The following is a 15,012-nucleotide window of genomic DNA, read 5'->3' on the forward strand; positions in this document are numbered from 1 at the left end:
CATTGGCCCACCCACAACACCATCTGATTGGTTACACACAGAACCAGGTAACAGCCAATCAGCAGTGAGAGCTGTTCACGCACACTGCTCCCACATGGCAGAGAGGAGAAACGGGTTTGACGAGAAGAGAAGCGACGAAGAGCAGATATATGTTACGAAGCTATGTTAAGGCAGCAACCTCCCGAAATTGTAATAAACATCCCAGCCCTCTACAACTCACAACTACTAGTAACATTACTGTGAGCCCAATAACGTTATATCAATACAAGCAGCAGCTCTGCTCGCTCGCAGTAGTGATGTGCGATTCATGAGTCAATTGTTGAAGATTATTTTTACTGACTTGGGAGTTACGAGTCATTGTCTCCATAAACTCGTTCACTGACTCACCGCTGCTACTGCCAACTAACTGCAAAGAGAAGACATGTCACAAAACTGTTATTCTAACTGCAAACATATTAATCTAATTGCTGTATTAGCTCCGTGGCTGAAGCAACGGCTTTGCTCCAGCTCACAGCTCACTCGCTCTCTGTCCCTTCCGGCTTCATTTTGAAGGAAGTTCATTCATTCAGTACATATTTATTTTATTCTAATGGTGCACTGTTGAATGTTAGAATATTATTTTTTGTACTATTGTTTAGGTTAGTTAAATGTTCCATTTGTGCACAGTTTCACACATTTTATTATAATTTTGCACTGATTCGCACTGACTGTTAATTTATTGGCTGTTGGGTTATTTGCATTTATTTAGAGAGAAAGAAAGAAATGTTTCACCTTGGAAACCTCTTGATTTTTAGCCTTTTTCACAATGATTTGGGGACTGGAGTGGTTTGGAACACAGAGAAAGGGAGAGTAAAAACCAAATTAACTCAATTCAGTCCAGTTTTATTGCAGGGAAGCACATTGAGGGGATGGCTAGAGAATAGTGTGAGTCTTTCCTATTGCTATTGTACTATTTTTTCAGCTATAGTAACATCAATCATTATTAATGTAACAGCCTAGCTTTATAAAACTTCAGGAATCTATTTATTCATTTAAATTTTCAGTTCACTTTATAAGAGATGCTGCTGAGCCTTGGAGCTCCCTGCACTTTCAGTTAAACAATAGACATCTTTGTTGTAAAATTCTAAGAAAAAAAACCTTTACCATGTTCTGTTATCTGAAAATATGCTTTAAGGCATTTAAACAAATTCAAGTGTTGGAGTTTGTATTACCACATTTTTCGGGCTATAAAGCGCACCGGGTTATAAGGCACAATATCAATGATTGACTGCTAATGGATCTATTTTAATACATAAAGCGCACCAGGTTATAAGGCACATTAAATTAAATAAAACTCACTTAAGTCAAACTTTATTCAACTCACTTGTTGTACTTGCAGATAGCGTTGAGTTTGATATCCACTTTGTAAGCATGTCTCTAAACAGGAGCCATTTTTGGGGCAGCAGGTATAGAAAATTAATGAATGAATGTGCACACCTTAATGTTGAAGCACAGATCATATTACTCTGTGAGGCTCGTGACTACGGTGGCCATAATGCTCAATCCATCAAGCAGTGCAGCTTCGTAGTTTACCAAGGCCGTGCTGAAACATTTTGACAGATTATTGAGCGCCATGTACCACATAAAATCGGTTCTAGGTCAGAAAGCACAACCAGAATTATTTCATATATTAGGCGCACGGCATTTTAAGGCGCACTGTCGATTTTTGAAAAAATTAAAAGGATTTTAAGTGTGCCTTATGGTCCGAAAAACACGGTATTTAAAATTTTGACGCCAATATTTTCACTTTTACTGCAAATGAATATCGGCTCCACATATCAGTTATCAACCTCCTTAACTACTACTAGTCGGTATCGGTATTGTCCCTGAAAGAACCATTTCGGTCTATCTCCATCAGGAACCCTCCCGGCTCTTCCAAACTGAGCACTTTGACCACCGTTTACAAGATGTAAGACACTGACTGCTCATAAGTCCCTCACAAAACCACACTTTCAAGTACATTTACAGTGACCGCTCCAAAGGTCAGTGTTACCTGTGAAGTGAGTTGGAAAATGAGATGAGCTGATTTTCAAAAGCCATAATAGTTTAATATGTCACATTTCATTAATATTTTAGGCACGGCTTTTCATATGCATATTCATATATTTAATTTTTACACCGAGAAAAGCAGAAAATTTGAAGAGGTTGTGAAGCTAAAATGTTTGGCATTTGGCAAGTATGCCTCAGCAGCAACAAGTCCTTTGGTTTTGTTTGGGGGATTTTTCAGGTTTGTTCTGCAAAACGTTTCTAGTTATGTGAGATTCTTGAGCCGTCCACATTCTTTGCTCTTCTGAGGTCAGTAAACACATGTTTGATGACGTTTAGGTTGGGACGCTGTAAGCAAAGCCTTTAGTTTGTGAGATCTTGCCTTGTCTTTGTGTCTTCCGTTTACTTCCTGTTTCATTTTGACACTTATGGTCTTTGTGCACTTTGGTTCAAGTTACTTCCTGTTGTTTTCCCGGCAATTTGTCCCACACACCTGTACTGAGTTTTGCCATTAGACACACTCTATTTATTCCTAGTGTTTCCTTGTGTTCTCCGCCAGATTGTCATTGTCTCTACGTAAGTACATGCTTTCAAGCTTTTGCGATTTGTTTGCTTAGTTTCTGACTTTGCCTGTACCATAGGACTTTGTTTTTGCCTTTTCACTGATTGGATTTGAGAAATTAACATTTCGTCTAGCACTGCTTAACATTTCAGGCTGAACCAGAGAGAAATCACTGAACAAATACTACATGTTATTTTGTTGTGTTGCTTGTTGTGAAATACCTTCAGTCACCCAATGTTACTTCTGATGTGCTTGTTTGTTACCACAGATTTTTTTTTTGTCTGCTACCTGAATTAGATTGTAGTTGACTTGAATTTAGTTGTATCTTTAAAGTGCCTTGAGATAACATTTGTTGTGATTTGCTGCCATATAAATAAAACTGAAACCTCTCAACCAGCAGACTACAATGTTCAGATCTTGTGAATAATCTAAACTGTCACCATGTGGTAGCCACACAGCTCTGTTTGTGTTGGCGGGTGGTGACAGTCCTTACCCGCAGGTCGTCAGACATCTGCAGGAGCTCCTCCCTCAGACTGCTGAAGGTGGACAGCAGCAACCTCATGCTCTTATCTGCAGTGAGACGAGTCTGAGACACAAAACACACACAGACAGACAGACAGGTGAATTAACAACACAAAGGGTCCCCTGTCCTGCTCTGATATGCAGCCACATACACCCATAGAAGAATATCTATATATTTCAGTTTGAAATAAACTAATTTAGCTTTTTTCTTCTTCTGTATAACTCACCATCTGATTACTAGTTGACAATGTAACAGATTTATAATCAGAGATAATAATATATCATGAGGGAAACATAATTACACACTATTAAAGCAGAAAATTACAAGTGTCCAAAACCATTATACTGTATGCTTTAACACACTGTAAAAGGTTTGTTCAGGTTTGTGAAAATGGATACTGTTCATTATTATACATAATTACACCTCTGCCATCCTGTAAAACTATTACTCAGCATTTACAGAAGTTACAATTATTTACATTGATATTATAAAAGCTTTAAAATGTATATATTTGTTTACATCCAAATACTAATGCATTTATAATACGTAATAAACCAGGAAAGAGTGGTGAAAACTTCCTTGTTTAAAACTCGGGAGTTTTGACAGAAATTGAATAAACAGAAAAGACTTGATGAACAAATGTGTGGCCTGTATCACACTGGATATAAATCTTTATCAGTGCTCAGATTTTCAGTGTGTGTCAGCTCAGTAGGCTTTGCTTTAATGATGCTGTCCTGTTGGCTTCATCGAGAACTACATCGTTTGAAGCTCTGCACAGCAGCTGAGATCAGGACTGTCACCTTGATTATTTGTCCATTTCAGATTAGTATGAGTATTTACTTTTAGTAGGGAAACTTATCTGGGTCTTTGTTAAAGGCTGTGGAAAGAGTGAACTAAGAGATTGACCAGAAACTACAAGTGCATCCCTGCAACTTGGATGCAGAAACACAGAAAATAAATGGATGGATTCAGAAAATAATCATCTGCTGGCTAGGTAATGTGGTGTGATCCCACCAAATCTATTGTGTTTTATTTCATTTCATGTATCTCACCTGCAGTAGATAGCGTATTTGTTGTTTGGTCAGTTCAGTGGCTCCTTTGGGAATCAAAGCCTCTACCTCCTCTTTCTCCACCTGAACTCACACACACACACACACACAACTATAAAACAAGTGACACATTAAGGGTAAAAAAATGTTCTTTGGATGAGAGGCCTGCAAAACTCCCAAATACACACACCTACAAATGACTGTCGCAGTATAGAGAGTGTCCACACAAGTGGTGAGAAATCAAAGAGCCAAAGAAATCTAAGACAGCATTTCATAATTTTAATGTTGAGAAATGATCTTTTTTTAAAATCTTGTTTAACATGGCACCAAATATTTTCACATCTATTCCCATTATGTTTTATTAACAATATACAGCCCCTATTCCAAAAACAGTTGGGACACTTTGTAAAACAAAAAGGGAACATCAACAACTGCTAATTCCATAAACCAATATTTTATTCATAATAAAGCATAGAAAACTAAATGTTTTCATTTGGTGAAAGCCCCCAGACTCTTCTACAACAAAACCATGCTATTCTAATAGATGCAGAATGTGGTTTAGCATTGTCTTGCTAAAATAAGCAAGGCCTTCCCTGAAAAAGACGATATTTACAGTTATGTTTTCATATACTTTCTGCTGGTATTGTTATTGCATATGGTCTGCCTGGTTTTCCCACAGATACTCCAGGGTGTATTTGATAAGTATCTCTACAGATGTAGCAGCTGGTTATCTAGTTTTGCTTTTGCTCGTACATTTGTTTTTGTTGTTTTCTATCTTTAACAAATTTATCTTCTTTCTCTTCTTTTCACTCTTGCCTTTTCTTTGTTCCCCCTGTCAGGTTTGGCACTAATTTGTACTTTAAACAAAAACCAAATACATTTTTTAATATCTACTTAAGCATTAAGGCGTGCTTCATATCCAGATTTTTTGTTTTTTTTTAATTAACTAGTAAAATTGTTCTCATTTCAAATGTTCTTTATGCTTTATTGTGAACTGTGGATTTAACACGGTGTACAAACTTTTTTGGAACTGGGATTGTATCTGAAATCTGGTTAATTTTAAGGTCTAGTTTATTTTGTCCACAAATAACGTGTCTGGTGAGTTCAGTTTAAGCATGTTTCTCAAATGTGTGTTCTGCCCATTTGTTTCTCACCTTGTAGTCATTGCTGGGATCCAGTAGGTGTTTCCTGTAACACAGTGAGAGGAAAGACAAACAATGAGGGAAGCAGCATGACTGGAGTGACCTGAGAAGGGCGTGTGCGTGTGTTTGTGTGTGCATTTATATACCACTCAACAGTACACAAAAATGTGAGAAATTCCTTTAGGCTTGGGGACCAAATTGTAGTGTGTGAATGCAAAGAAGAAAAGAAAGTGTTTATCTGCAGGGTCAAGACAACTTAGCCTTTTTCTCACAGTTGGAGATTAAGAAGACTTAACAGGCTCTCACTGTCAGAGCGTGTGGAGTGTGGATGTCTATGTCTTCTCTAATGTTATCATTACCATGCAGACAAAAACTTGTTCATCTTTCACAAAGAGACTTATTTGGATACAATTATTTAGGCTTCACAAGATAATTTTTTTCCAAAAGTGTCTGCATTTTGTTTAGCTACAGTATCTAACAGATAAATTAATCTTTGATGGAATAAGTGTCATCAATGTTTCCTATATAACTGCACAGGCACAGTGGGTCACTAGGTCAACACAGATCAAATTGGGTCTCTCTTCACTGCTGCTGTGAAAAGCATAAACTGTGTTGTTTCCTTGGAAATGCTGATATTGTGTGAGAACCACCGATCAGAATCTTTGTAATTACTGCAGAGCAAGTGGCTAAAGAGCAAACAGTGACAGAGCAAACTTTTGAGAGTTGGTGTTGTAGATTTATGTGTTACAGACAAATTCAGGCTGAACTGGATCCCTTTAAACTGCAAAATACAGTATTAGTCCTGGAAAAGAAACTGCTCTCGAGCACTCATCATCAATTCACATAAAAACATTTTTTCAAAAAGGCTGTGGTTTTCTTCTCAGGAGTTTATTCAGTCTGTGGCACACAGCCCCACATCTACAGACTTCTAATGGAAGTTAGAATTACAAATATATTGTTTTTTTGTTTAAATAAAAGCTCATTCTTCCTAAAACAGATTCATCGTCACAAACATATGCTCAGTGTTCTGGGAGACATATACAGCAGCAGAATGGGGTTGAGTCAAGATAAGCTGCAGTGTGTTTGCTCCTAATAATGAAGGAATATGTCATCAAGAGCAGAAGTGATGGTCACTGATGTTTCTGATGAATAGAATGAAATATGTCACATAATGCTTGCCTTTACAAAATTTTATCTACATCTTAAGATGTTTTTTGCCTTGTCCTTTGACATACTGTATTTCATTTACAGATTTATCAACCATATTGCCTTGCCAAGACTGCAAGTCTTATCGCTTGTGAGTATGTCAGTGCTGACTAATTTAGAGACTAACATGTCACAGTGAGGTGAAAAGTTGTAAAAGAATTGCAATCTTAAGGTTTCTCTCTCACACACACATTTTCCAGTTAAATGACAGCACATGAATCAGCTGGGTGGGAACTTGTCAGACCACAACCTTCCCCTCCTAAACAGCAGTTCTCACTCTCATTGGCTACCTTAGATCTTCTAACTTACAGCTTAAGTCAACACCAACTGTCTCATCCAGGTTTCTTGTCACTACCTGCCTTATTGTCAGGTAATACTTAAAAAATCCTGGCAACCAAAACTACAGAACTGTACTCCAGGGTTTTGAAGTATTTCCATTATGAATATAATATATCAAGCGATCCTGTTGTGCTCCTCCTGAAACTTAAACATACTTATCAGGACCACCTGGAAACATCCTTTTATAATCTGTTTCCCTGCACCACATTTTCAAGGCCTCAGTGACAGAGCCAGGACATGTTTTACACTTTACATGTCTGTTTTTAAAGGACCTTAAAATGAAGTTGAGCTTCTCACAGCACATACACTTTACATCTCTTTTTATTTAAGGAACCTTAAAATGAAGTTTAACTCCTACAAAACAAATGTGTAATCCTTTCCAGGCCTATCTTTGTGTTTCCAAAGGCTAGATTTTTGTTGTTGTTTTTCTTTATTAAACCAAGTTATCATTAAACAGAGCATTAAATCTCCCCCATATAACTGACCAGTGGACCTCCATGACAGCACCTGCAAAAGGCTGCAGGACAGGTCTTTACCTAAGAACGTCAGTGTTGGGAAATCAATTACTTATAAGGGAGTGAAACCCATCGAAACTCACTTGTGACCCGTCTGAACAAGCCACAGATCAAACTAATCCAAGCTGGCAAACCCATCGTCAAACTCCATCATGACATCCATAGCTGTATTCTCAGAGTCTACTTGTTTATATGCCAAGATGATAAACCCGCCCTGTTAATGTTACTTCATGTAATTAATCTGATAAGGGAATTTTGTAGCTGTGATGACAAGCTGTTTCTAGGCAGAAACGTGCTACATTATCTTGTGAGCCTAAGCCAAAACATAGTAAGCCATATGCAACTGTTAAATATTCTATCAACATTTTAACCTTTGATTCTGATATGATTTAGATTTTTTTTTTTGCAGCATCACTAGCCAAACTGTTTTCAGCTGTTAATGATAAACTTGAGGAAGGGAATGATTCCTACTGCGATCAAGCTAATCTATTTGTGAAAGTACAACATTTATAAAACATATTTGAGATTTAGAAAGTATTATGTTTTTACGTATTTTGCATCTTTATGTTCCTTCTTTTTTTAGATTTTATAGTGTGATTTTCGAGTGTGATTTGCATTTACTACATTGTGATCAAAATTTCCCCTTGACATTAAAAATACTATCCAATCCAGTCCTATTCTGGACCAAGAAACCTTTTGTCACTTTTGTGATGAAATCAAAACCAAAAAAATTGATAGATAAAGACCAGCATTTTCTTTCTTGTTCACTTTGTTTTTTAATCAATCTGAAAACTGATCTTGGAAGAGATTTTAAAAAGAATAAGAGTGAAAGTGATTCCTGGATTCTTGTGGTGCACTACAAAGCATCAGGTGAGCTATGCAATAATTTATTATTTTTCATTCCCTCTAGCATAAACATGTCTTTTTGGATGCTGCACAAAATTACAGACATGTTCCTACATCCACACCTAAAAGCTCATTCGTATTTAGTGAATCATGTAGTCACAGACATGAAAAAGTGACATTAACAGTGGGAGGATTGACCTCTCACAGCAGAGTTCAATTTATTTGTGTCATGCTATATATGCTATCTTGTTGATTCAGAAGCAGAAGAATCAACAAGATTTTTGCTGGAGTCCAAAAAAATTACAAATACTCTTAAAAAAAAAATAGGAAAAATATTACACAAATTGTTCTGTTTCTCAGAAAATCATATATTTAATGCTGTGTGTGCTGCTGTGGACATGCACTTACTGTCCGCGGACCCGAGACACGTGGTCGGAGATGCAGGAGTGGATGTCGCAGTTTTTCCTGTAGACGTCGGCCAGCAGCTCGCCGAAGTAACGTGTGTCCAGCTTAGTCGGCTCTGGTACTTCCCTTAGCTCAGTCCTCACCTCCATCCTGGAGATCTTCTCCGTCACTGGTGGTAGCTTTTGCTGTATGATGTTGACAATTTCCACCTCTTCAACCTCCACTCCTTCACTCTCCTCTTCCTCCTCCTCCTCCTCCTCCTCTTCCTCCACTTCTTCCTGAAAAAAATCAAAACCGATGTTTTAAAAACTGTTTTTTTACATGATCCGCTCACTCCATTATTTTTTGGCCCTTCTAAACTGCATGTGCAGGACATTTCAGTCAGTTTGTCAGTCAGTGTAGCTGTTAATTAAAATATAAGTCATTATATTCAACATGTAGGGTAGAGATTTCCTGATAGATGTATTGTAACGCTAAGACGAGTTGTAAACTCTTTCTCTGAATGATTTCTAATACAGTTTAACAGATAGCACATGACATAATAGGGGCAGCCGTGGCTCAGTGGTTAGAGTGGGTCGTCAATAATTGGCAGTTCGAATCCCACTCTCGCCACTCAAAAAGATTGGTGAAACTGACAGCTGGAGGGGTGTCAGTCCACCTCCTTGTCACGGCCGAGGTCCCCGTGAGCAAGGCACCGTACCACCATGCTCCCCGGGCGCTGTGAATGGCTGCCCACCGCGCCAGTGTATGGCATCTGTCTCTATGAGTATGTGATCCTGTGCATGTGTGTGTCAACAGGTGCCAATCTGGATGGTTTAAAAGCAGAGGACAAATTTTGTGTGTATGTATGTATGCATGACAATAAATCTAATTTTAATCTCTTAATCTTAAAACTCAAAATGTCATGAAGATGTCAGGAAAACATAAATATTTTCAGCCCTGTTGGTTATTAACAAGTATGATTTTTTTTTTTAGGAGGCAGTATGATTCTGAATTTCACTAACTCTAAAGATCTGACTTTCCAGATACAAGTATGGGTTCCAAAACTTTCTCTTTCACCTTGTGCCAAGTTGACATTTATGTTTCACTTTAAATGAATTGTTGGAACAAAATGTGGGTAGTGATTCAGCTGTTTTCCAAATATTTGCACAAGGCCAGAATTACCATCTATAATCTATGTCTTTAAACTTTGGCCAAAATGCTGTTACACGCTTTTCATAAGTGTATAGTCTAGTTTTATGTGTGTTTAAATGTCTGCAGTGTTATAAATACCCCTTGTCCACACAAGGGAGTTAATCTGTCCCACAGACAACACTGACCCTGAACTGCCCCAAATGCCACATTTTTAGTCCAGGCTTTTTTTACTCCATGTAGTGATATAACCATGAAATACAACTGCCCAGCTGGTTTGATATATCTCCAAGACTGAGCAGCTGTTTTGATGTCATTTTGACCATTTTCAGAGCAGACTGGGCCTCTTTGGAGGAAGAGGTTTACATACTACTGCCCGATTGTAGCACACCATTAAAAAAATCATTAAATTGTAAAACTGTAATTGAGCCTGGTATAGACTTATTAAAAAAGACAGACCTCCTGTAAAATCTTTATATATTTGCAGTAGCTGTTAAGAGTAAGGCTGGATTCTGTTATGATATTGATAATCTTGGACAGCTGAAAATATACATGTAAAGTAAGTAATAAAAAGTGATCCCATCAGAACACACAAGTGTCTGAAAGCACTTTCTTTCAACTAAGTTTAAAATTGGCTGCAGAGATTTGCTTCAGCTGATTCATAACAGTATCGATGAAACCAGTCACTAACACTCAGTGATGAGGTCTGGCCCATGAGTCTGTGGGTCATCTCCAAAGTTGTTGGACTGGGTTGAGGTCAAGGATCTGTGCGTGCCTCTTGAGTTCTTAAACACAAATTTGTCCAGAGGGTGAGAGCTGAGCCAGACATGTGTGTGTAGTGCAGATTGTGTGTCAGTAAGATGAGTCAAAAATCTATCAATCTAAATTTCAGCAACGGTGGAGAGCAAAGTGTGAACCCATTTATTTTTTATGTAGATCTCAGTCAATTAGTTGTGATTTATGGATGTGGTTTGATGAATGGAGGCACTGTCATGTTATAACTGTAGAGGGCTTTCCCCAAATTGTTGAACCAAAGCTGTGGTCACAAAGACTAGAAATATAAAAGCCCATTTCACAAAACACAAGTCCAGAGAAGTGCAAGGCAGCATCCAGATGGACATGAGCATATTTGTTGGCATGTATGATGTATATTTACAGTACAGCCTCTTTTAAGAAGCTAACCATCAAAACATGCCATCCTGCACAGACTTACAAACCACACCTACAGACAATGTAAGCAAAACACACCTGTCATCTCCTATTATCCGTGTAGTTCAGTCAAACTAGTTATCTAATGCCACATGAGCAAAGCTGTTGGTTGTGTGTACTCTTCCCAGACACAGCATCTCAATTCTCAAAAAATAAAAAATAAAATAAAAAAAATACTTACTGTCACATGACTGACTAATGCATATGATATGAATTAAACAAGTCCTCTCTGAAACTGATGTTGCAGCTTCGTTTTAAACCAACTTATCATTCACTTTAGTTTAAAATCTTGGTTTTCCCATTGACACAGCCAAACAGAAACAATGAGAAAAAACATGGACTTCTTAAATATCCAAACCGTGGCAGCACAGAACAGTTTAGCCAGGTTCCATGCAAGCTCAAGGTAAGATAGGGAACTAGACTTTCCCAACAGGTGAACTGTACACTGTTTTGACATTAGAGGATTTATGCACATTAGTCATCTGCAGGATGGATGCATATGACTGTACCACAATTGTACAGATGTTACTGTTAAACTGGTAATTCAGGGAATGGGGAAAGAAAAAATGACTGAGGCCAAGTCTCAGATTTCTAAGTGTGTTGGGCTGTGCTTCAAAAATCAGTCATGCAGCAGAACTATTGGAAAAAAGACTGAACAATAAGTTCACCATTCCAATTAAATTACAGTACACTCGTCATGAAACAAAAAACAATTCAAGGAGATTACACAGAAGAGAGCAAAAATCTGTGTAGTGAGGTAGTTTAAATGCCTGAAAAATGTTTAGTTCCAGCAGAAGTCAAAAACAGGCTCAGATGTTATATGTACACTGACAAATACATACACAAACACTAACTTGTGTTATACCCCTTCTACCTCCATTATATCACCTTATAATGACAAAAAGTGGATTTTAGATATTTGAAATGACATTTTAGTGTTTGTCTATAAAAAATTATCATGCCTGACTCTCAACTTAGCGGCATACAATAATTTATCATTTTATTAAACACTTTGTTGTACTTTCATATCCTCCTCTTGACTTTGAATTCAAACTAAATTATCAGGGTGTAGCGGCTGTTCTGTTGGAACTGACCAATCAGAGCAGATTTGACTCTATAGTCTGACGTCAGCTACTTTACTTTCTGTTGTAACAGGAAACACACTTTTATTATGCTGAAGCAATTAGCATTTTGCTGACTGTACTTTTGAATACTGTTCTTACTTTTTTGTGACTAAATGCTTGTCTCCTAAATACTGATCTTTCTTCAAAATCGTATGCCCTCAAAAGCCCAACTTATCTTGATGTCATCTCAGTTTTTCAGTTGTTGCCTCAACAGCCCACTAATGCAGAACAGACCCGTGGGGTGTCTGATTACAGCTACCAACAAACTATATCAAATCTTTGTGTGTGATTTTATGCTGCTAAAAGCAAATGGTTAACAGTCAATAAAAGTAGATATCTTATACACAATGAGTCACACTGTGCACTGTATTTCTCATCACAATTGAACCAGCTCTCAGTGTTTGAATAAAGACTTGGCACTAAAGCAACAAAATCATATGACGTGACCCTGGTATGTGACAGGCTGGAAAGTCTAACCCACCTGTTAGACTTTATGCAGGGCAGATAGTGTGAAACCTGCATTCAAGAGCTCAGAGGTCTCAGCAGCAGGTTCTAATATCAACATGTTTTTCATTTAATTGCAAACAGCACAAGATCAAAAAGTGTGACCACCGGATGAGCAGCTTAAATATGGGATTCCTGAGAACATGGAGGTGGGTGTGTGCAGTGGGGTGTGATTACACTAACATACCAGTCATTCTAGAGAAAAGGGAGACCGGTACAAACCAGTCTAGGTACAAAACAACTTCAGGGTGTCACCAGAACTACTGATAGATGTGAGTCCCGATGCATTAGTGGTTTTAACAATCATCCCGACTTCAAGAAGTTTTCAAAGCATCAAAAATAAAAGTCATAAGTGCAAATTTTGAGATAACTTCCATTTTGCAGTTTATGTCATATGATTGTGAACTAAATATCATCACCACTGAACTTCTTTCTAAGCTTCTTTCATTGCTCAGTTCTCACTGGGTTGAAATTGATACTTTTTGTATTCATAACTGAATAGTCTATGCAAAATATTTTACACTTATCAAGTTCATCATTTTGTTCCCCCCAGACATGTTGTGTTAAGTATTTAAAATCTCCACTAGTTTTCATTATCTTACAACCAAATCTTAGTTAATTAATGTAGCTCTACTATATTTAAGACTTGTGCAGGTTGTGCACTAAAAATATATTCTACACGGAACAACAAGAATCAACCTTAAACTAATGTAAATTCTAAAATGCTGCCATATTTTCAATTTCCTCGTGTGCACCAACTCATAAATCTGATGAAGTTATAACAATGCAAATTTTAAGACAATTAGGTTGTTTGTCCCACAGGACCAAATGCTGAATGACAAAGAAACTGAACATGACAAAGATGGATGTCAGACTGTTCATCAAAACAAATTACCTAAATCAAAATGATTCTGAAAGGTCCCCAGAGGCAGACAATGGCTGATTTCACTAGCTTAAATCATACAAAAGCTGTTCAGCGGTGAGGCTGAATTGTGTTTAGCTGGGAATGGGGATGGTGGGGAGTTCCATTTTGAGGGATCACTAAACTGCCATTCTACAAATGTTTCTAAGACTTGGATAAAAATGACTTGTTAGGATGGAAATAATCTCCTTTTGCTTTATGTTTTATCATAAAAGCTTTAATTTGTGCCATGCACAACCCCGTAGAACTCAAGTTCCAGACAGAGAAGTCTTTTTTTTTTGATTGGAGTTGCAAAGAATTTAGGGTTGCAGGGGGGCTGGAGCCTATCCCAGCTATCATTGGGCAAGGTACACCCTGGACAGGTCACCAGTCCACCAGTCCATCACAGGGCCACACAGTGACAAACAACCATGCACGCTCACACTCACTCCTAGGGACAATTTAGAGTTAGATGGTGGGAGGAAGCCACACATACATGGGGAGAACATGCAAACTCCGCACAGAAAGGCTCCAGCCAGGAATTGAACCTTGGAACCCTCTTGCTGTGAGGTGATAGTGCTAACCACCACACCACCGCGCAGCCCAGAATAACAGCTTCATGATAATAAGTTGGTGAGTCTGCAGGGTGCGTGTTTGTCTATGTGAAGCTGACTGACCTACAAAACAGTGAGTGTACAGAAAGAATCAAGAGTCGAGATTGATTGCTGCTTTATTGCTATTTTGAATCTATGCTGTAGTGATCAACTGTAGTTGGTAGAGGGGTTTCAGTGCAGCTGCCTCAGGTTTCTATGTAACTCCAAACAAAACAAAAAAAAAAAAAAGACTACTCTGTCTGGAACTTGAGTTTCATGGGGTTGTGCATGACACAAGTTTAAGCTTTAATGAGAAAACATGAGTTAAATTTAATAAGCAAAAGGAGATCATTTCCATCCTAACAAGTCATTTTTATTCAGGTCTTAGAAACATTTGAAAAATAGTTTAGGAGGAGACACTACAGATAATCAGAGAAATATCAGTGATATCTTGAAACTTCCTCAGAAGATTACTTGCATTCAGACAAGGGATGAAGGAAATATTCTGATCTTAGATGCATCAAGATGTGGATATGGAACCTATGTGGAAGCAGTACAAGATGACTGAGCAAGAAATCAAACCAGCATCCTCTGCATTGAAAGCTGGCATATTCAATCACTTTGGCCTCTATAAAGTTGAATAAAATATTCTGGAAATATGATAAACATTAGAGACCACATGTTTCCAGCTGCAAAGAAATTAAAAACAGCCAGCTGTAGCTAATCTGAGGAACATCAAACAAGCAACATCAAAGTGTCATCTCAACTCAGAAAAGGCAAAATCATGAAATCATGTCAGAGAGTACGTATGAGAGCACCACAATCACACCCCTACCTGAGACAATCATATTTTACTATACAAATATTGCAACACTGTACATTTTCAATGTATTCAGACCTGATGCAACATATTCATGCTTTTACCTACGAGAGCGTTG

At 37.8% G+C, this 15,012-nt stretch overlaps 1 protein-coding gene across 2 annotated transcripts in view; it reads right to left on the bottom strand.

Annotated features, from left to right (window-relative positions):
* Nucleotides 1–15,012, bottom strand: part of pof1b (POF1B actin binding protein) — a 42,733-nt gene that overhangs the window by 14,834 nt on the left and 12,887 nt on the right. For both annotated transcript variants that reach the window (XM_072374896.1, XM_072374895.1), the window contains exons 3-6: nucleotides 8,616–8,890; nucleotides 5,314–5,347; nucleotides 4,163–4,243; nucleotides 3,081–3,173 (exon numbers count right to left, since the gene is read on the bottom strand). In XM_072374896.1, the coding sequence (XP_072230997.1) occupies nucleotides 3,081–3,173; nucleotides 4,163–4,243; nucleotides 5,314–5,347; nucleotides 8,616–8,890 (483 nt within the window). The remainder of the gene's footprint in view (nucleotides 1–3,080; nucleotides 3,174–4,162; nucleotides 4,244–5,313; nucleotides 5,348–8,615; nucleotides 8,891–15,012) is intronic.

The sequence above is a fragment of the Leuresthes tenuis genome, unplaced genomic scaffold (genome assembly GCF_036924035.1).
Source record: "Leuresthes tenuis unplaced genomic scaffold, fLeuTen1.0.hap1 SCAF_21, whole genome shotgun sequence".
Taxonomy (NCBI): domain Eukaryota; kingdom Metazoa; phylum Chordata; class Actinopteri; order Atheriniformes; family Atherinopsidae; genus Leuresthes; species Leuresthes tenuis.